The 23,746-nt window shown below is 43.1% G+C and overlaps 1 protein-coding gene across 2 annotated transcripts in view; it reads right to left on the bottom strand.

Moving 5' to 3' along the window:
* Positions 1-23,746, bottom strand: part of TRPM1 (transient receptor potential cation channel subfamily M member 1) — a 135,372-nt gene that overhangs the window by 101,205 nt on the left and 10,421 nt on the right. For both annotated transcript variants that reach the window (XM_082254056.1, XM_082254055.1), the window contains exon 6: positions 19,781-19,904. In XM_082254056.1, coding sequence (XP_082110182.1) covers positions 19,781-19,904 — 124 coding nt within the window. The remainder of the gene's footprint in view (positions 1-19,780; positions 19,905-23,746) is intronic.

Consider the following 23,746-nt stretch of genomic DNA (forward strand, 5'->3'; position numbering starts at 1 on the left):
ACCATTTTTCTCCTCGTGTTGGGGAAAGGCTGTCAGAAATGATGGCTGATAACAGAGGAATGAGGACGCAGAGCTTTAGATAGGGGTAAGTATACAATACAGAAGGATGTGCTATGTTCAGATTTCATGTCTCAGGTTTACAACAACTTTAACCGGTTGCCGACCGTCGCAAGTACATATACTGCGGCGGATTAGCCCCGGCCAGGCAAAGTGACGTGCCGGTACGTCACTAGCCTGGGAACCAATAGCAGGCGGGCGCGTGCCGCCGGAGGCGCGCTCCCGCCTCGGCTCGTTCACGGACACCTCCATGCGTGTGACCGGTGGACCCGATGTCCGACGGTCACTCGCGATTGTCCGCTGTGAAGGGAGAAAGGCAGGCGGCTAGTGTAAACAAAGCCGCCTGTCATTCTTCCCTGTGTAAAAGCACCGATCTAACGGTCCTGCTATGTAGGACCGTTGATTTGTGCTGTTACACACACAGCCACATCCCTGCATAGTAAGAAGCACGCCCCTAGGGACACAAATAGTCACTGCATCTCTAATAAAGTTAACCCCTTCCCTGCCAGTGTAATTTTTACAGTAACAGTGCATATGTATAGCACTGATTACTGTAGTAATGTCACTGGTACCCCCAAAAGTGTCAAAAATGTCAGTCAAGGGTCCGATATGTCCGGCGCAATGTCGCAGTCCCGCAAAAAAAAAATCGCAGATCGCCGCCATTACTCGTTAAAAAAAAAACAACAAAAATTACAAAAATCTTTCCCTTAGTTAGTAAATGCAATAACTTTTGCGCAAACCAATCAAAATACGCTTTTTGCGATTTTTTTTACCAAACATAGGTAGCATAAAACAAATTGGCCGAAAATGTTAAAAAATTTTGATTTTTACATTTTTTTTGGGGGGAATTTCATATAAAAAAATGTGAAAAATATTGCTATTTTTGCAAAATTGTCGCTCTTTTTTTTTGATTATAGCGCGTGATCAAAAAATCGCACAGGTGATCAAATACCACCAAAAAAAAGCTCTGTTTGTGGGAAAAAAAGGACGCCAAATTAGTTTAGGTACAGCGTGGACAGCGTTGTCCGTTAAAATCATGCAGTGCCGAATCGCAAAATACCCCCTGGTCAGAAAGGGGGTAAAATCTTCTGGGGCTTAAGTGGTTAAAGCTTAGTTCAGAAGAAAGGTAGTGGCAAATGGCAAAATAATGGGCCTGATGTAAAAATGTAAAAGAAAGAAAAAAACTGAGAGTAAGGGAAAGTAGAGGTGATGTCCATAGCATACTTTTCATTTATGTACAGCTACAAAATAAAACTAAACAACAGGTCATAAGTAGGGATGAGCTTAAAGAGGAGCTCCAGTCTGGGTAAAAAAAAAAATTAAATTCATTTATTTTCATAATAAGGTGGAGAGCAAAGGAAGCGAGTCCCGCCAGGAGGAGGGGACCCAAAGGATAACACCTGTCCACCGAAGGAGGCATAGACAGCAAGAGGCCAGGGGTTCAATACCAGGCCATGGCAGCAGCAGCATTCAGCAGGATGAAGAAGCTGAAGTAATAAGTATAAAGGATGAGCAGGAGAATTCCAAAGCGGGTGAGTGTGGCAGTTAAGTATGCTGTCCTCTTTGTCGTCAACACTTTTGCAGCTGGTGCAGCTTGTCCGCAGCTCCTTCCAGAAATGTGTTTAAAGGCAGTGAGGACTTAGCAGCAGTGTGGAAGGGTGATGCTGGGACAGAGCATTTTTTTTTTTTTTCAATCAAAACAACTTTATTGTGTACTGAGACAGAACAGAAGATATACAACAATAAATGGCTGCAAGACAATCAACATAGAATAATCCAGTCCGTGAAACTTGACACTCAGTGCCATCTAACAACAATACAAAGCAATAACGAAGCAATGCATGTACATAAGCAGCAGGCACCCACACATTACATCGGAGATCATGACGTACACGTAGTGGAAGAATTAAGCCACCTATCCCACACTTTATGATATTTGCCAGGCAACCCCTGTTAATATAGATAATTTTCTTATAGGGGAGAGTGCTATTAATTTCACTAATCCACGCTGCCAAGGTAGGCACCACCTGTTGGATCCAATTCCTGGCCAGTAAGTTACGGAAACTCCGGGATCGGGTATCTGCAAAAGTTCGGGCAAAGTTTTATCAAACCACAGCGGCGTATCAGCGTGCAAGGCCTCACAACCCAGTTTCTGCATCGCCAAGTCCCAGACACGTCTATAATTATGTAAAAGACCCCCACGCGGTGAGGACCTATGGGATCCCCTCACCCCCCGTAGGAGGTCGCAGAATGGGTGGGGAACAGAGAAACCAGAGTCCACACAGACCAAAAGACGGCACCTCAGATTGTCCTGTTTATCCAAGTGGTAGAAATGGGATAGCTGAGCAGCCAAGTAATACAAAGGGAGATCGGGGACTGCAAGACCACCCAGGGAGGTCGGAAGCCGGATTGTGCGCGAGGACAACTTACGCCTCGCCGATCCCCAAATAAACGAATTCCAGAGGGACTCTAGGACCTTAAAGTAGCGAAGTGGTATATAGACCGGGCAGTGCCACATAACATATAGTATTTTAGGAAGTAAAATCATCTTGAGGAGACCTATCCGCCCCATCACCTCCAATGGGAGCCTAGCCCACGTCTGAAGTTTAGCCTTGAATAGAGATATGACTGGTTCAATATTGAGGGGAACGTACTCCGAGAGATCACGAGATATATGTACACCCAGGTATTTAACCGCGCTGACTCGTCGAAGGGGCAGGGAGGCCTGGTCAAGGGTAGGGGGAAAGACATCCACGGGGAGAATCTGAGACTTGTCCCAATTGATACGTAGGCCAGAGAACCTGCCGAAGCGTTCGATGACCCGCAGAGCCGAAGCCAGGGAAGGACCAGCATCTGATAGGTACAGGAGCATATCGTCAGCATACAGGCTAACCTTCTCCACCAGTGGACCAGCACGAAGTCCCTCAATACCCGGATGGGATCGAAGTGCCTCCGCCAAGGGCTCCACTGCCAGGGCATAGAGCAAGGGAGAGATGGGACACCCCTGACGGGTGCCTCTAGAGAGAGGAAACACGTCCGAGGTCCAGCCATTCGCCAGGACTCGCGCCCGAGGGGCATCATAGAGGATGGTCAACCACTTGATGAAGCGCGGGCCAAAGCCAAAGATACGTAAACTAAGTAATTCCATTCGACAGAATCAAAGGCCTTGGCCGCGTCAAGCGAGACCACCACCCGAGACCCCATCTGATCATGCGAGGCCTGCAAATTCATAAAGAGACGTCTAGTGTTGTAAGCAGTGTTTTTGGTAGGCATAAAACCCATCTGGTCAGAGTGAATCAGTGTTAGGATAACTTTGTTTAAACGAATGGCCAAAACTTTAGCGAAAATTTTCACATCAGTCTGCAAAAGGGATATGGGTCTATTCGACTCAGGCTGGAGAAGGTCCTTCCCAGGCTTCGGGAGCAACACGATGAGGGCCTCGCGCATAGAGTCAGGGAGAGCAGCCTCCTCGAAAATAGATTGATAAAGGGTCACAAGTCTGGGGACAAGGGTAGACGAGAATTGCGCATAAAATTCCACGGGGAGCCCGTCCACACCCGGGGCCTTACAATGAGCGAAACTAGCAATAGCCACCTGTACCTCCTCGGCGGAGAGGGGAGCCTCAAGGGCCTCCACTTGGGCCGCCGACAACTGAGGGAGGGACAGGTCAGCCAGCAGCTCATCCAACTCAGGGGCCTCATATGTCACTTTAGACGAATAGGTGTCACGAAAGAACGACGCAAACATGCTGGCAACCCTGGCAGCGTCAGTAACCAGTGAGCCGTCTGGGGCTGCGAGAGAGATGACTACTGGGGGACGGGCCTCTAGGTGCGCCAGGTGTGCCAAAAGCCTACCCGGGCGTTCCCCTTGTTCAAATATCCGCTGTTTGGCAAAAAATAGTTTATGTCTAGCCCGTTCGTAGCTAAGCTGCTCAGCCACCTGCGTCTGCAGTTTAAGGCTAGCAAGAGCATCAGGAGTCGGTGCGAGAGCATATTGATCCTCCATAGAGGCCAAGTCCTCCAGCACCTGGGCATAAGAAGCTCTAGATTGACGTTTAATTTTAGAGATAACATGGGAAAGATTCAGCCTCACATGGGATTTAAACGCATCCCACACTGTCAGGACATCCGAGGTGCCGTCATTAGTCGTGAAAAACGAATCCCACTCTGTTCCGAGAGATTCAGTGTCTGGGACTATACCGAGCCAAAACGGGTTATGCCGCCTGTTACTGCGTGGTGGCCTGGACAAAACATCCAGGACCACCCAGTAAGGGGCGTGGTCAGATAAAATGCGCGGGCAAAATCCCGCCGCCCGCAGTTGAGGAGCAAGCTGTGGGGAAACAAAAATATAATCAATACGAGACATGGTGGCATGAGCCGCAGAAAAACAGGAGTAAGCCCTCCTAGTGGGATACAGGTGGCGCCAGGTGTCAACCAGTGAGAACTGTGACATAACCCGACCAAAACGGGTCAGACCGCTCGAAGGCCGGGCAGGGGGAGCAGAACTCACCCTATCCAGCTCGGGGTCAACAGTCATGTTAAAATCTCCCAACCATATAACAGGCACCGAGGGGTGACGTGCTATAAAATCAAAACCAGCCCCAAGGGCAGCCCCAGTAAATGGGGGGGGCACATAGTAGGCCAATAACAAGATAGGAGATCCTGCCAGTGTGGCACATAAAAGAACATAGCGACCCTGAGGGTCGGTCTCCACTGAACAGAATACTGGGATGTATAAAAAAGGGGATTCACTCCAGAAATAAAGAGATTATTCTCCCGCTCTACAAGACTCTGGTCCGGCCACATTTGGAGTATGCTATCCAGTTCTGGGCACCGGTCCTCAGGAAGGATGTGCTGGAATTGGAAAGAGTCCAGAGAAGGGCAACAAAAATAATTAGGGGAATGGAGGACATCAGCTATGAGGAAAGACTACAAGCACTGAACTTATTCTCTCTGGAGAAGAGACGATTGAGGGGGGATATGATATCAATGTACAAATACTGTACTGGCGACCCTAGCATAAGGAACAAACTATTCAGAGAGAGGAGATACAATAAGACATGTGGCCATTCACTAAAACTAGAGGAAAGGCGGTTTAACCTTAAAATGCGTAAGGGGTTCTTCACTGTAAGAGCGGTAAGGATGTGGAATTCTCTTCCACAAGCAGTCGTATCAGCTGGGAGCATTGATAGTTTAAAAAAACTATTAGATAGGCACCTTGGAGACCACAACATACAGGGGTACACAATGTACGGTTAAAAGCAAACACACACACATCATAGGTTGAACTGGATGGACTGATGTCTTTTTTCAACCTCACTAACTATGTAACTATGTAACTATGTAACAAATGGCAAAGGGAAGGGACTTAGCAACCAGCACAGAGACTCCTCGGGAGTAGGAACTGTACGTGGCATGATAAGTCCACCCCATCCAAGGCTTCCGTAGAGCGCGAACCAGGGAGCCAGTGGCATGGGTTTCAGTTAAAACAATAATATCCGCAGACTGAGCTTTCAAAAAAGTCGTGCGCTTGATTTTGTCCCTAGTGCCACGAACATTCCAAACTAACAATTTCAATGGGGCCATGGGAGTAGGTAAAAAAATGGTATAAGGATATATAACGTCAGTGGAGACCAAGCCTGCAGGGAGGCACAGACAGGAATATAGCAGGTGGGACAGAGCATTTTAATAAAGATGTTGTTTCAGCGCTGGATTCACAAGTAGGTTTAAATGAAAACAAGGATGCTTTAGTTAAAAATAATATGTCTAATATAAATAAAGAATGTATGCCTTGTATACTCTCACCACTAGGTTTTCATGTTAGTGCCAGTATAAAAGAAAAGATCTGGCGTTTTGAGTATATTGAAATTTTGTCTTTACTCCCTAATCAAAAGGAATATTATTATAAATATGAAAAGGAGAAAAGTGAGGATGATAAAAAGAAGCCTGTTGCAAGATCATTTAATAATTGGCTGCAAGCCTTTGTTATTTTTTCAAGTATATTGTGTGAAAGACTTCCTGAAATTAGTACAGGATTATATCAACACATTGACATCATACTGGAGGCATATAAAAATTTTGGTGGATTGTCATGGTACTTTTATGATGAAGCCTTTAGGCAAAAAATGGCGGTGAATCCAAATATTAAATGGGGAAGTAAGGACATGGGTCTCTGGTTGAATATGTTTGTTCCCCAGAGACCCCCTCCCCCAAGGTTGAATAGCTTAGTGGGTAACAGTCAAATGGGCACTTATAAGAAGGGTGTGTGTTTCTCATTCAATGATGCTCAGTGCAAGTGGCCTAATTCATGTCGTTTTCGTCACGAGTGCGCATTTTGTTCTGTACCTCACCCTATAAGGAAGTGTTTTAAAAGGTCAACGCAGGTGAGTAAAGATCATTTTCTCAAAAGCCAACACACCAGTGAAAGTGGAAAACATGGAGCCGTGGCTACGGCTGTACCCAGACCAGGTGACAGCACGGTTAATTAGGGAAGGCTTCGTGGAAGGCTTTAAATACTGGATGTCAGTTTGTACATAATTTGAAATCCGTGGATGAATTTTTTGAAGAGGTTAGGAATAAGCTGTTTAAAGAGTGTCAGAAAGGTAGGATAGAAGGTCCTTTTAATTCCCCTCCATTTGCAAATTTTCGTTTATCTCCATTGGGGATCATCCCCAAAAAAGATCAAAGCAGCTTTAGATTAATACACCATTTATCATATCCGAATAAGAGCTCGTTGAACGACCAATGCAATGAGGAGTTATGCTCGGTATCATATGCTTCATTTGAAGAAGCTATTGTGAAATTGCAGAAATTAGGATGTTCAACATTATTAGCTAAGGCTGATATAAAATCGGCTTTCAGGCTGCTTCCGATTAACCCAGCAAGTTTCAATTCGCTTGGTTTTCAATTTGATGGTAAATACTTCTTTGACAAATGTCTCCCGATGGGATGCTCAATTTCTTGCTTCTATTTTGAGAGTTTTGCGTCTTTCTTGGAATGGGTGGTTGCTAAGGAGGCAAAGTCTAACAATTTATTGCACTACCTAGATGATTATTTATTTTTAGGTAAATCGGGTTCCAGAGATTGCGAAAACCTGCTTATAAATTTTTTTGAAGTATGCATGTGGTTTGGCATCCCATTGGCAGCAGATAAGACAGTTTTTCCAACAAATTGTATTGAGTTTCTGGGTATAACTATAGATTCAACAGCAAAGGTGTTTAGACTTCCTCTGGATAAAATTGAACATATCTGCTGTCTTGTGTTAAAAGTGGCTCGACTCAAAAAAGTATCGGTAAAAATGATGCAGCAATTATTAGGTTCCTTGGCTTTTGCTACAAGGGTCCTTCCGATGGGTTGGGTTTTTTCGCGAAGAATGTATTTGGCAATTGCTGGCTATAAGAACCCTTTCGCACATGACAGGGTGACATCTGAAATAAAAGAAGACCTTTTGGTTTGGTATAAATTCCTCGAGGAATTTAATGGTAGATCAGCCTGGCAAGAAGATTTCGTTATAGATAGTGACTTTAAATTATATTCTGATGCGGCTGGATCTTTGGGTTTTGGAGTAATATGGAAGACCCACTGGTGTTCTGGAAAGTGGCCAAACAGTTGGAGGGTTAGTGGGTTGGTTAAAAACATAGTCTTACTGGAACTTTTCCCAATTGTAGTGGCCATTGAGCTATGGGGACCACAATTCAGAAATAGGAGGATTTTATGCTCAACAGATAATAAGGGTGTATTATACGCATTAAATTGTCTGTCTTCCAAATCTGGCCCAGTGATTCGCTTATTGAGATATCTGGTTTATAAGTGTTTGTGTTTAAATTTATGTATTAAAGCTGAATACATAAAAGGTAAAAGTAATGTGATAGCAGATGCTTTATCCAGATTTCAAATGGATCATTTTTTCCAGTTGTTTCCAGACCCGGACATGAGAGGATCTTCATGCCCCCCGCAACTTTGGGAAATAGTTTGATCGCGGACAATATTATAAGATCGTTGGCACCGGCGTCATGGTCAGGATACAGGGCAGCGTGGTTGTCATGGTTAACATTCCTGAATATGCATAACCTTGGTATTTTTGAGTGTTCGGACAGTTTAGGGTTGCTATTCCTGAATTCTCTAATGGAAAAGGGTTACTCATGGTCACACATTAATAAGGTGTTATCAGGGGTTTCCTTTTTCTTGAAATTGCACTCATTCCCTACTTTGTTAAGTTTTTTCTCAATTAAGCAAGCGCTTAAAGGGTATAAAAAGGATAATTTTACCCCGGATAAGAGACGCCCTATAACTTTAAGGATGCTGGGAGAGCTATGCTATAGCCTGAAAGATGTCTGTTACTCTTTTTATGAATCTATATTGTTTAAAGCAGCATTTTCTGTTTGTTTTTTCGCTGCATTGAGAGTCTCTGAATTGGTTCCGAAAAGAGTAGACAGCACAGCATGGTTGATGTTTGAGGATATTCTGGCATCAGAAAAGAATGTAAAAATTTTTCTTAGGCAGTCAAAGACGGACCAGTTGGAGAAAGGTTGTTGGATCACGCTATTTGCGTGCTCCAATAAGTTAGTATGTCCAGTAAATTTATTGAATTCATATATGGCTATCAGGCCGTCAAAAGGAGTTTTTCTTTTTATTCACCAAAATGGACTACCTTTGACAATTTTCCAATTTCAGGCGGTTTTAACCACTTAAGCCCCGGAAGATTTTACCCCCATTCCCACCAGGGGGTATTTTGCGATTCGGCACTGCGTGATTTTAACGGACAATTGCGCGGTCGTGCGACGCTGTACCTAAACTAATTTGGCGTCCTTTTTTTCCCACAAACAGAGCTTTTTTTTGGTGGTATTTGATCACCTGTGCGATTGATCACGCGCTATAAACAAAAAAAGAGCGTCAATTTTGCAAAAATAGCAATATTTTTCACATTTTTTTATATGAAATTCCCCCCAAAAAAAATGTAAAAATCAAAATTTTTTAACATTTTCGGCCAATTTGTTTTATGCTACCTATGTTTGGTAAAAAAAATCGCAAAAAGCGTATTTTGATTGGTTTGCGCAAAAGTTATTGCGTTTACTAACAAAGGGAAAGATTTTTGGCATTTTTGTTGTTTTTTTTTTTTTAACGCGTAATGGCGGCGATCTGCGATTTTCTTTGCGGTACTGCGACATTGCGGCGGACAGATCGGACCCTTGACTGACATTTTTGACACTTTTGGGGTTACCAGTGACATTTCTACAGTAATCAGTGCTATATATATGCACTGTTACTGTAAAAATACACTGGTAGTGAAGGGGTTAACTTTATTTGGGAGGGAGGGGCTGTGTGTGTCCCTAGGGGCGTGCTTTCTACTGTGATTGGCTGTGGCTTGAGCTGTAAGGACACTGATCAACGGATCTACATAGTAGATCCATGTGATCAGTGTCTTTACAGCGAGGAGAATGACAGGTCGCTTGTTTACACAAGCTGCCTGACATTCTCCCTCTCCCCCGCCGATCGCCGAGTGGCCGGCGGACATCGGGTCCGCCAGTCACACGCGCGGGGGGGTCCGTGACCACGCGGGAGCGGGAGCGCGCCTCAGGCGGCGCGCGCTCGCTCCCTAGACCCTCACAAGCAAGCAACGTAGCCCTACGTTACTTTGCCTGTGAGGGGCTGACCGCCGACGTAGATAGTCGTGCGGCGGTCGGCAAGTGGTTAAAGAAAGTTTTAAAGCATAATAAGTTATTTGAGGTTGGTATATCATCACACTCATTTAGGATAGGGGCGGCCACAGAAGCGGCAAGATTAGGACTCAATGGTAAAAGGATAAGGCAAATAGGTAGATGGAAGTCAGATTCGTTTAAATTATATGTGAGACCTAATTCTGTCTTCTAACCCATTTAGGTGTCCATTGAATAATATGGATAATCGGACATTCTTATGTGTTTTGGGCGCAAAGAAGAGCTAAAGCCAGAAGTTATACGGAAACACTTGGTTTGAATAATGAAAGTTTTACAGTATGCTGGCATGGTAAGAGGGGTATGGTTTTGGGGGATCTGCTTGCCGAGTTGGGTATTATGGCTTCTGTTCATCCCCAGCCGGATGTAATCATTGCGCATGTCGGTGGGAACGATTTAGGGAAGCGTAAAACTTTAGACCTGATGTTTCAATTGAAAAATGACATTAGAACTATTAAAGCGATATATCCCAACTCGGTGGTAGTTTTCTCCGAAATCATACCCAGGTTGAGATGGGTAGGTCCAGTATCAAAATAAGGAAGAGAATTAACAGAGTTATGGAAAAAATTTTAGGTTTGGGTTTTGGTTTTTCATTTCGTCATTTAGAATTGGAAGGTAAGGTAGTAGGGATATATAGAGATGATGGAATACATCTATCCGACATCGGGCTAGACATTTTCAATAACAACCTCCAGACATGTATTGAGAAGGCCGCGGGGTGGGGGTAGTCAGATGTTGCGCATAGGGCCCAACCCCTGTCTGGTTGGGGGACAGTTATTTAATATTGAAATGTGGTAATTCAACTCGAGCTGTAATAGCTGAGTTGGAAATGTTATGGAAAGTAAAATTATAAGTGGTATCGTTGTTCATATGAAGTTGAAGTTTAAAATAAGTATATTTTGAAACCAATTAATAAAGGCCGCGGCCATAATTTTTTGCCAAAAAGAAGTTGTTGCGTTATTATTTTGCATGTCTGGAGGTTGTCTGATTATGAATGCTGCATGTGGTACTATGTGAGGAAAAGGGGGATAGCAGTTTCAAGGCCCCCCTTTTCCTCATGGTACCACCGCAGCTAGAAGGGGTTTCAAGTCTTTCCTTTCAGGTGAGGGCTTGGTCTCTCTAGGGGGCTTGTTACCTGATAGGTGAAATTGATGGAAGGTGCTAGAAGGTGCAAGAACCCCCTGGGAGGTTTATAAATAGGGGGTCCTGACTGGAAATTGTACCAGACGCCACGGGATGAATCAAGTAGCAGAGCTCACCCGACCCTCCCTCCCTTGTCGTGGCCTTGTTAATGTGGTGGGTCACCTTTTCTTTGAAAAGGGGGACAGTTATTTAATATTGAAATGTGGTAATTCAACTCGAGCTGTAATAGCTGAGTTGGAAATGTCATGGAAAGTAAAATTATAAGTGGTATTGTTGTTCATATGAAGTTGAAGTTTAAAATAAGTATATTTTGAAACCAATTAATAAAGGCCGCGGCCATAATTTTTTGCCAATAAGAAGTTGTTGCGTTATTATTTTGCATGTCTGGAGGTTGTCTGATTATAAATGCTGCGTGTGGTACCATGAAAGGATGCCACATCGTTTGATGGAAATTAAAATTATCAACCTGCAGTGGGATGAATTCAAAGACACCCCGAAAATCAAAGTGAAAAAACGATGCAGCATGCTAGTCCATTTTACTGAAATTTCATTGCAGCAACTCAGAATGGAACTTAGTAGTTTGTATGGCCCCCACATGCTTATATGCATGCCTGGCAATGTCAGGGAATACTCCTAATGAGAAGATGGATGTGTCCTGGGGTATTTCCTTCCAGATCTGGACCAGGGCATCACTGAGCTCCTGAACAGACCGAGGTGCAACCTGGCGGCATCGGATGGACCGAAACATAATGTCCCAGAGGTGTTCCATTGGATTTAGGTCAGGCAAGCATGGGGGCCATTCAGTGGTATCAATTCCTTCATCCTCTAGGAAATGGTTGCATACTGTCGCCATGTGAGGCCGGCCATTATCATGCACCAGGAGGAACACAGGACCCACTGCACCAGCATAGAGTCTGATAATGGGTCCAAGGTCCAATACCAATACCTAATGGCAGTCAGGGTGCTATTGTCTAGCCTGTAGAGGTCTGTGCGTCCCTCCATGGATATGCCTCCCCAGACCATCACAGACCCACCCCCAAACTTGTAATGCTGAACGATGTTACAGGCAGTATAACATTCTCCGTGGCCTCTCCAGACAGACCCTTTAACATCTGTCACAAGTGCTCAGGGTGAACCTGCCAGTGGCCAACCTGTCAATTCTGGTGTTCAATGGAAAATTCCAATTGAGGTCCACGGTGCCGGGCAGAGAGCACAGAGTCCACTAGAGGACGTCGGGACCTCAGGCCATCCTCATGAAGTCTGTTTCTGATTGTTTGGTCAGAGACATTCACACCAGTGGCCTGCTGGAGATAATTTTGTAGGGCTCTCCCACATGGAAGAAAAATATATTTCCAATATATTTAGGGAACCATTTTTTAGAAATATATTGAATATGGCAAAATTGTAGCATTTCAAATATATTTCCAACATATTTGGGGGAAAAAAATAAATTTTTAAAAAAATATATTTTAGATAAATTTTTCTTCCATGTGGGCTGGCAGTGCTTATCCTGTTCCTCCTTGCACAAAGAAGCAGATACTGGTCCTGCTGATGGGTTGAGGACCTTCTACAGCCCTGTTAAAATCTCCTAGAGTAACTGCCTGTCTCCTGGAATCTCCTCCATGCTCTTGAGACTGTTCTGGGAGACACAGCAAACCTTCTGGCAATGGCACGTATTGATGTGCCATCCTGGAGGAGTTGGACTGGCTGTGCAACCTCTATAGGGTCCAGGTATTGCCTTATGCTACCAGTAGTGACATCGGCCCTAACCAAATGCAAAACTAGTGAAAAACAGTCAGAAAAGATGAGTAGGAAAAAAAATGTCAGCAACCTTTACCTGTAAAACCATTCCTGTTTTGTAGGTTGTGTTATTGTTGCCCATCTAGTGCACCTGTTGTTAATTTCATTAACACCAAAGTGGCGGAAACTGATTAACAACCCCCTCTGCTACTTAACTGACCAAATCAATATCCCAGGAGTTTTATTGACTTGATGCTTTACTCTGATTAAATAGCTGTCCTTTAAATTTTTTGAGCAGTGTATTTTCCCTGACTACTAATAGGAAGCTCTACAGAGCCACAAAGATCCTGCATTTTGAAGATAACTGGAGGTACATTTTACAGATGTCTCTAAAGCAACACGTACAGGGTAATAAAAAGTGAAATACTAACCAATATTTAAGTATTCATGACTTTTGTTTACTTAAAGAGGAATTACTGTTTGTGCAATATTGGTCAAAAAAACCAAATCTACTTATTCTGCCACTTAGGCCCCTTTCACACTTGTGCGACTTGTCCCGCGATTTGGGACTGCAAGGTCACAGGACAAGTCATACTCCATGATTTCCAAAGAGTACGGTTCATATATGTACAATTTCAAGTCGCAACGACTTCAAAGTAGTCCCTGTACTACTTTGTAATGATTTTAATGCGTTTTGAGGTACAAAGACATAGGCATTGCTTGAAGTCCAGTCAAAATCGTGTCAAAATCGCAGTAAAATCACGGCAACAAAATCTCTGTAAAATCGTGCGACTTTTAAGTCGCATAAGTGTGAAAGGGGCCTTAGTGATGTGCATGTGTTTAGATAAATCATGTATTGTAATCATTTTCCATACTAAAGCAGGGAACGCCAAACTTTCTAAACATAGGGTCAGACTTTGAGGGGACAGACTGTGGCCAGCAGGAGTAGAAAATGCCCCAGCATCAGTGGAAGTAGACAGTGGGGTTGATTTACTAAAACTGAGGAGTGAAAAATCTGGGAAAAACCAATCATCTTCCCTTGTTTTTGTCAAAGCTTAATTGAACAAGCTGAAGTTAGAAGCTGATTGGCTACCATCCACAGCTGTGTCAACCCCAATATCTCAGGCTTGGTGGTGTGTGGGAAAGCAAAAAATTACATGGGGCCTGTGGTCAGTTGGAGGAGGAATAGTGACCCATCAGTGGTATTAGTTGGAGCAATAGTGGCCTATCATTGGTGTTGGTGGAAGGAACAATGCCCCATTATTGGTGTCAGTGGGGGGAATAGTGATCCACTGTTGGTGTCAGTGAGAGGAACAGTGCCCCAAGGTCCAGATTAAGGCAAGCAAAGGGCTGCATGCAGCCCACAGACTGTAGTTTGGAAACCACTGCACTAGAAGAATTGTCTCATTGCAAAGGGACCTGGCCATGGCACATTCTGCCTCGTGTGACTTGTTTCCAGTAAGTGGTCAGTGATGAAAAAATTCCACGAGAAAGGGAAAGGCTTTGCAAAAGAACAGTGCTAAAGAAGGGCAAGGGGATATCCTCCACAATAATTTTTTAAAGCCAATATTTTAGGAAAGAAACATGTTGAAGTAAAAATTGTGTACCATGAGACAGGTTTAAGGAGAAAAACACAGATGAGTGGTCCCTCAGGAGCATTCTGTAAAGAGGAACCAGGGGACTCTGGAAAGAATAGCTCTGTACCAAAAGGAAGCAAATTCTGCATATATAATTAACCAAACAGGAATACCCCATACATGTGTAAGAGTGTGTGTGTACTGCAAATATATCAATTCACATGTGTATTGTATCTGAAATATATGGTTTTCCTTTCATTTGGATATAAACCCTCACATATACCCAATGACGTAAACAGCCTCAGATAATACACAGAGATGAGACAAATCTTCCTACATACGTTTTATTTGCTGCTGTGTTTAGCTTTCTAGACTGTTTAGAAAGTGAACATTGTGTTCGATTTTCTTCTTTCTGTTCCAGCACTAGGTGTGGAGTCTTGGCATACACTGTGTGACAGCTGGTTGGAGGAAAGGCACATCCCCCCTCCCTCCACATAGGCAGAGGAAGGAATAGACATGCAGAGCTGTGCTGTGAATAGACCAGTTCTCTGCTAATCTATCTCTATGCACCCACCCCAACACAAATTTCCAGCTGCTTTTATCCCCTGTGCGGGGTACTTGTCAGAAGTTATCATGCTGATTACAGAAGAACAGAGCAGCACAAAGACATGGGAAATAGGGCTTTGGAGAGAGATATGTAAACACTACAGATATATGTGCCCAGGTCAAATTTCATGAATGGGGTTTACATCCACTTTAAGGTAAGGTAGTGTTGAAAATTCCTTCAAATGAGTGTAATATATATTTTAGGAAACATAAATGTAGCACGGGCTATAGGGAAAAGCAAATTTTCCATACAAGTTACCATTTTTCCATTTCCTTTGATTTCCATTTCCTCTAATTTTCACGGTCAGCTGACTATCACATAAATGCCTTTAATGGAATATTGTCTCAGGAAATACGTAAAATCCCAAGAATTAGTCAAAGAAATAAAAGCAGGCCTTCACAGAAAATGCACACAAGTACTGCTTTGTCCTTTCTATGTGGGGGATTTTATAAATGAAATGTTACCACATTTGTGTGCTCATTAGACACAGTCCCATGATCAGCCAGACACTGACAGTATACAGGGATGAAGAATGGCAGGGCACATTGCATGAGGAATATTACACAGTGACCAGTCACACACACGAGGCAAAAGGAACACAGGAATCTTTATTAGAGAAAAGACGACAAACATTTGTTGTTTTCAGCCAAAATAATAATTTGAATCATAACCATTAAATTGTAAGCTCTGGCAAGCAGCAAGCTTATGTGGAACTATTGTAGTTAATGTAAGAAAAGGAACTCCAAAACACCTTACATAATACGTTATCTTATATACATAATACATACATAGCTATGGTTAAACAATTTCTAATCACAAAATTGGTCCTTTCATTTATATGCTTGTATTCGTCAGATGAAACCCATAATAGTGATAAGGCCCGTTATAATTACAGTTCTACTCCATGACCAATTTACTGAAATATAACTTTAAAAACTCTAAGTAGGTCAGAAGAACTGTAGGGAATTGGGTAACTGCCTTATACTATATGTGAGACAACTTAGTATGTTTTTAAAAATATAATAACTGAAAATGTACTACAATCTACTGTACATACTTTCATCTGGTTGTTTAATAACGTAATAAAGTCTTAATTTAAAAATTGCAAAAAATCTAAATAAAAAAAAAGTAGAAAAATACAGCTTAGAGGAAAAGGGGAGGAAGGATTTAAGTAGCATCAATTATAGTAAAATAAGCGTTAATAAATTAAAGAGCATTTTTTTTCTATTTGTAAAGTTGCTTTAACTGAAGCTATTGATGCCAAGTTCAGATTAAGGTTCTCTTCTTGTGCACAAATGAAACAAAGTAAATGCATGTAACAGTAATGTTACATCATATTTTATGATTACATTTTCATATGCTGGGTGCAGACATTACCTGAAAGTATCATTTTACATAGGAGCTTATTAGGGCCCCCTTCACACTGTCCTGACAGCTGCCGCACGCTGAACCTCAGCGGTTTGACGTCTTGGTGCTGGCCGCGTGGGCCTTAACCTCCCTGGCAGTATTCCCGAGTGTGGCTCGGGGTTAACTTTCAGTACCAAAAGTGGTAACCGCGAGCCACACTCGGGATTACCCCAGAATGCTACTCACCTTCCCTGCAATCCCCCGCCGTCCTCCCCGGCGTCCTTACACTCTCTCCCAGCTCTGTGCACGGCCAATTGCTGGCACTTGCCTTCTGGTTCCCTCCCTGCGAGCATTGCGACTGGCGGCAAATTCAGAAGTGTAAATACAGAAATGACATGATACAAAGCTGTGATCCACTGTATCACAGATTACACTGTATCATGCCATTTCAACACAGGATTGCACCTGGTGACTTTTCCAGTGCCCTGCCTGTGCTTTTCCAGTGCTTTGTGCCTGGAAAATTTTGAACGACCATGGCATCCAAAAAGTGTTCTTTTTGCACAAAAGCACTTTTAGACGAACTGGAAAACAGCGACAGCTAACAGCGCTTTTGCTCAAAAAGAACGCTTTTTGGACGCCATGGTCGTTCTCAATTTTCCAGGCACAAAGGCACAAAGCACTGGAAAAGCACAGGCAGGGCACTGGAAACGTCACCAGGTAAAATCCTGTGGTGAAATGCCATGATACAGTGTAATCTGTTAGGATCACAGCTTTGTATCATGTCATTTAGTGTATTTACATTTTTTAAATTGCCGCCGGTTTCACCCCCCGCGTCGCAACGCTTGCAGGGAAGGGAACCGGGAAGACAGCATGCAGGACTTCACTTTCCGGCAAGGAGCTTTGAAGGTCCGGCAAGATACGCCGGACCTTAAGAGCGCATGCGCTGCTGGTGTCAGCGACTGCATGTAGGATGAATATCTCCTAAACCGTGCTTTAGGAAGAATGCTGTGGCTTCATGATTTACTCAAACTGATCACATCAATATAGCAAAAGTAGAATCTCTCAGTTAGAACTCATCTAAAACAGCTCAGCAATGGCACTGGAATGCCAATAAGCTGCATTTGATTTTCTTAGTTCCAAAAATGTTTGTTGTTCAGATATGACAGCATATGTTTGCTTAGGTACATTGTTTATTAACTAATATAAGCATATCATGTGTGAAAGGACTGTAGCTAGTCTTTAGTTTCAGGCTTTGGTTAGCGGTAACTCTGGTTTCTGCCTGTGTTTTTTATTTTGCACTTCTTTCGTGTCGCGCATAGAGCAGCCCATTCATTTGAATGGCCCTATGGGCGGCAAACGTGCCAAAGAAGCTCCAAAATATTTTTGGGTGAGGAGTGTCACATGTTTTTAACCGATTCAACACCTCCATATGTAAATATACAGTAAGGCCTGGTGTTGAATCGGTTATAATTTTTTCAATTAGTCAATTAATTTTGTAGTTAAAGTAATCCGAGCAGCTATGCAGCCACTGGATTACTTTTACGGGTGGTATGAGAGGTGTCACCACGAACGTCAGAGTGAGAACAATATCTCTAGGGTCAAATCTCCTGTGTAACTCTAAATTGGTAAGCTGTAAAGGCTTTTAAATACATAATTTAAAGTACAGTAGACTGTCGCCATTCCACAAATGTGTGAAATTTTATTGCCTGGCATGTTTGGTGTTTGTTTACTTGGCATAACATCCTCTTTAATATTTTACCAAAAATTCGGTGTTCTATTGTGTTTATGTACACTAAATATCATGTATTCTACCGTGTGACATAAAAAATTGCAACTCTCACCATTTTTCAGAATTGGCTTTGCAAGCTAGTGGTTAATATGAGTTTGAACATATTTGTAGCGTGTATGCGGTGCAACAAAATGCGTGGCAAAACGCAGGTTTCCTATGCGCTTTGTCACTCATTCAGGAAATAGGAAATGTGAATGGAGTCTTGGGGTCAGGGATAGGTTTAGGATTAAGGGTAAGATTTAGGACAGCCATTCTCAATCAGGATTTCCTGGAACCCTAGTGTTTCATTAAATGTTAGAAAGAGGTTCTTTGAGTTGTGTCTGATTGACCTCCTATTTGATGGTGCCTGCATAGTACTGGGGCCAATGCCACTTGAAATATCCAGCAGCATGACACCAATGATCTTTTTAGCTGTCTGTAAGGGTGGCATTCACTCTTCCTAGACTACCAATGTTGGGTACATTTCTAACTACTAACCCCCAATGAATTGGTTTTAACAGGGGCTCTCTTAGACCTGAAAATAATTTCAAAGGTTCCTTGGGGGTGAAAAGTTGAGAAAGGCTGATATACAGTAGGTTGAAGGATTTGTGATCTGTTAAAAGTTTGAAATTTTCCATCTCAGTATGTGCAGAATGGAAGTGAGGATCTGCAATTACATTTTCTACATGCTCTAAATATATATCACTGGCCTGATGGAACAAAATATTTTGAAATTATAGACAAGAATGTGCTGCAGTACTTTGGGCCCCACACATGCTTAAAGATGGAGTGGGTATGGACCCTGCAATGTCTGTTCATGCACTGTAAATTACTGCACGTGTAGGCATATTTGCCACAGGGTTCTGCTGGGACCTGAAGAGAGGGTGTGCACATGCCAGAGGAATAAGGATGGCAGTTCTGGGAAAGGGGAGGGGGAGGTTGGGGACAAAAACTAAAGAGTACTGAGGGTCCTCTTTAATATTTACTTAAAGGGAACCTGTACTGATGAAGTATGGAGATGGCCATTACCAAACACTACTTTGGAAAATACTAGTTGCCTAGCTGTCTGTCTGATTTAATGATTTCAACACTTTTTGAGTCACTAACCAGGAGCAAGAATGCAGATCAGGAATTCTGACTTAATTATAACTTTTCTATCCTGCATGCTTGTTTAGGGTTAGTAACTCAAAAAGTAATAATAATACTTGGCAAAGAAACTAGCATATTGAGAAAGAGATCAGCAATGGTAGCCTTTGTATTTCTCTCAAAGCAGTTTTCCTTGCCCATTTAGGGCATAGTGACGGTGTAGTGCACAAGGATACCAGCACTTTCTACAGCTTCTTCCTCTCTCACAGCCAACACTAAAATCCCCAGTGTCAGCTAGAGTCAGATGCTACGGTAAGAAGTGATGTCACTTCCTCTGCCATGTGACAGTACTAAAGGCTATTAATTGCCTGCTAGACCTGAGCATTGTCACATACAGTAGGTACCCATACCCTGATGCACCAGGCATTGTCACCAGCTGTGACAGAGGAAGAAGCAGCAGAGAAGTACTAGCAAGGTGAGAATCAGTGGGTTAATTAACTCTTTGCAAAGAAACTGTCATTGTGCCCTGAATGAGAAAGGTGACAGTGTCTCTTTAAGTGCATACTGCAGTGTGATTACTGTTTCTTTACCTAACGCTTGTACTTCTCTGATGTCAGTGTGCCAAGCACCAGACACTGGTTGGCAGAAAGACACTGCATGTGTTCCTAGCCAATTTAGGTACAACGTGTACCCAGTTCTGTACCTTGTTGAGGTTTACCATGCAATTTCAATATTTTTCTTACCAGTTCCTTTTTCTTCATACATTCCATAAGGACAACGAGGAGCTGGTGAGCCTGGTTCCGACTGTAGTTAAATGTTTTCTGAACGGTAACAAGAAGTTGATCACGAAGAGATTCACTGATTACCCTACAAATACACATCAAAGAAAGTAGCCAGAGCAATAAACATCTCATAGTTTTATACTCATAAATGCAAGCCATGCTGAGAGCCATCCATGTACACATTAAAGAAAAATCTAGCCTCTTCTCCCTCACCCAAGTCTTCCCAACTACCCCCTGGAGGCACCACCTCCCCACATGGAGTGGTAAAACTTCAGGGGACAGTGCAGGAAAGGAGGTTCTTTCTTTTACTTTTATTGGAGCAGGGCTGCCTGAAGTTTGAAATAAGGTAAAAAGAAGAAAATGGGCTTTTAAGCACATTTTAGAAAATAGTTTTGCTCTTCAAATTGTCTTTGTTTTGTTAGAAAGGGACTACGAGTGAATTATTTGGGGCACATGACCCTGACTGTAATGAAGTCACTAATCATCTACACATGATCTTGCTACCAGAAAGATCCTTTGTAAAAACAATGCATAAAATGGTCTGTAAATGCTTGCATTTACATTTGTACAGATGTGCAAATGTCTATACAGTGTTTCGACGAGTGATGAAGAACCTTGGCACCCCAGATGTTTTGGAACTATATTTCCCATGATGCTCATGCACTCTGCAGTGTAGTTGAGCATCCTAGGAAATGTAGTTCCAAAACATCTGGGGTGCCAAGGTTCGCCGAAGAAATCCAACCACGTCGTGTGGTTATGAGTAAGCGACCTACAGTGTCGTGAAACGCGTCAACCCGACACGTCTGTTTGTACACTGTCTGTCTACTTAATTTATGAGGAATAAAGAAACTTTTTGATTTCATCATACACCCTGAGTGCGGTCTCAAATTTGGATTTCTTCTACTCTTGGATGACGGATCTGACTTGCACCGGGTCTGAAACACACACCTGAGCGGCTTCTCCCCTCCTCATTGCTGCCAAGGTTCGCCATCACTGGTTTAGACCAATAACACACATTTATATGTGTACATGCATAAATTATTGAAATAAACACATTTAAATAAAGTCCATAGAATAAGACTTATCTTGCCACTATGTCTTACTTTCTAATTCACCAAATAACTATCTACCAAAGGTTTTATCTCATGGGTCAACAAAATTTACAGAATGTGTGTTATATAATTGAGTTTTGCTCCACCACACATATTTTTGCATCCTTGGAGGACCACTATAACCTCTAATTTTAATCTATTCCAAAGGCCATTATTAACATTTCCCCCCATATTTACAGGCAGACCAAGCTGTCCAGTAAAAGTGAAAGTGAGGTTTCATTTGAAAAAATACATTTGCACATCAATATTATATTTAAGGAGGAAAAGTCTATCCAGTAGAGTCACAAACAGAAACTTATATACAGTATCTCACAAATCTGAGTACACCCCTCACATTTTTGTAAATATTTTATTCTTTTTATGTGACAACACTGAAGAAATAACACTTTGCTACAATGTAAAGTAGTGAGTGTACAGCTTGTATAACAGTGTAAATTTGCTGTCCCCTAAAAATAACTCAACACACAGCCATTAATGTCTAAACCGCTGGCAACAAAAGTGAGTACACCCCTAAGTGAAAATGGCCAAATTGGGCCCATATAGCCATTTTCCCTCCCTAGTGTCATGTGACTCGTTAGTGTTACAATGTCTGAGGTATGAATGGGGAGCAGGTGTGATAAATTTGGTGTTATCACTCTCACTCTCTCATATTGGTCACTGGAAATTCAACATGGCACCTCATGGCAACAAACTTTTTGAGGATCTGAAAAAAGAATTCTTGTTCTACACAAAGATGGCCTACTATAAAAAGATTGCCAAGACCCTGAAACTGAGCTGCAGCATGGTGGCCAAGACCATACAGCGGTTTAACAGGATAGGTTCCACTCAGAACAGGCCTTGCCATGGTCAACCAAAGCTGTTGAGTGTACATGCTCAGCGTCATATACAGAGGTTGTTTTTGGGAAATAGACGTATGAGTGCTGCCAGCATTGCTGCAGAGGTTGAAGGGGAGGGGGGTCAGTGCTCAGACCATACGCCACACACTGCATCAAGTTGGTCTGCATGGCTGTTGCCCCAAAAGGAAGCCTCTTCTAAAGATGATACACAAGAAAGCCCACAAACAGTTTGCTGAAGACAAGCAGACTAAGGACATGGATTACTGGAACCATGTCCTGTGGTCTGATGAGACCAAGATAAACTTATTTGGTTTAGATGGTGTCAAGCGTGTGTGGTGGCAGCCAGGTGAGGAGTACAAAGACAAGTGTGCCTTGCCTACATTCAAGCATGGTGGTGGAAGTGTCATGGTCTGGGGTTTAATGAGTGCTGCCAGCACTGGGGAGCTACAGTTCATTGAGGGAACCATGACTGCCAACATATACAGTGACATACTGAAGCAGAGCATGATCCCCTTCCTTTGGAAACTGGGCCGCAGGGCAGTATTCCAACATGATAACAACCCCAAGCACAGCTACGAGACGACCACAGCCTTGCTAAAGAAGCTGAGGGTAAAGGTGATGGATGGGCCAAGCATGTCTCCAGATCTAACCCCTATTGAGCTTATGTGGGGCATCCTGAAACGAAAGGTGGAGGAGCGCAAGGTCTCTAACATCCACCAGCTCCGTGATGTCATCATGGAGTAGTGGAAGAGGACTCCAGTGGCAACCTGTGAAGCTCTGGTGAACTCCATGCCCAAGAGCAGGGGTGTCAAACTCAGTTTAATCGCGGGCCGCATCAGCATTATGGTTTCCCTCAAAGGGCCGGTTATAGCTGTAAGATCAGATGTCCAGAGCACCCCACGCACCCTTACATGAGATGTCAAGAGCCCCCTCACCATCATAAGACAAGAGTCACCCATCCTTCCTTATATTACAATGCACCCCCCTTACCTTGAGCTACTGCCCGGAAGATGCAGGTGGATCTGAGAAGAAGAAAGTGCAAGGTCTGGAGGAGGACCAGAGGAGGACTGGAGTCAGCTTACAGAGTCTGCTGAATACTGGGGAGGCAGAGACAAGGTGGTGTTGTGGCTGCACAGCGAGGTGCAGGATCTGTAGGAGGAGTTTTGCCCTCCTCTCTGCTGCAGACTGCTGAGAAGGGGGGTTGGGCAAAGACAAGCCTTTTTACAGCAGCAGAGAGAAGCACAGGATCTGGCAAAGGAGTTCTGTTCGCTCTGCTGCTGACTACTGAGACAGGGTGGGGGCAGAGGCAAGGGGGTGCCGCAGCTACAGGAGAGGTGCGAGGGCCACATGAAATGGCTTGGGGGGCTGCATTCAGCCCGCGGGCCTTGTGTTTGACACCTGTGCCCAAGAGGGTTAAGGCAGTGCTGGAAAATAATGGTGGCCACACAAAATATTGACACTTTGGGCCCAATATAGACATTTTCACTTAGGGTGTACTCACTTTTGTTGCCAGCAGTTTAGACATTAATGGCTGTGTGTTGAGTTATTTTGAGGGGACAGCAAATTCCCACTGTTATACAAGCTGTTCGCTCACTACTTTACATTATAGCAAAGTGTCATTTCTTCAGCGTTGTCACATGAAAAGATATAATAAAATATTGACATAAATGTTAGGGGTGTACTCACTTTTGTGAAATACTGTAAATATGAATTCTACCCCAGCTATCTAAAACTTAAAAAAACACATTAGGCTTCAAGATACATTCACACCAGAACAATGTTTATTATATGAAGCAAAGGGCAGCGCTGTGCAATAACTTATAGCAAGCAGCTGGAAACAGGCTTTGCAAAGCAGAACCCCAGTAAAAAAAAAGAAAGAACATTTACTTCCCATATCCCACTCATAATTTTTTTTAAATTCCCCTTGGACAAAGCATAACTAGGAGCCTTCGGGCAGATCACAAGATGTCCCTGGTCTT

This window comes from Pelophylax lessonae (assembly GCF_965119305.1).
Source record: "Pelophylax lessonae genome assembly, chromosome: 4".
In the NCBI taxonomy this organism is placed as follows: domain Eukaryota; kingdom Metazoa; phylum Chordata; class Amphibia; order Anura; family Ranidae; genus Pelophylax; species Pelophylax lessonae.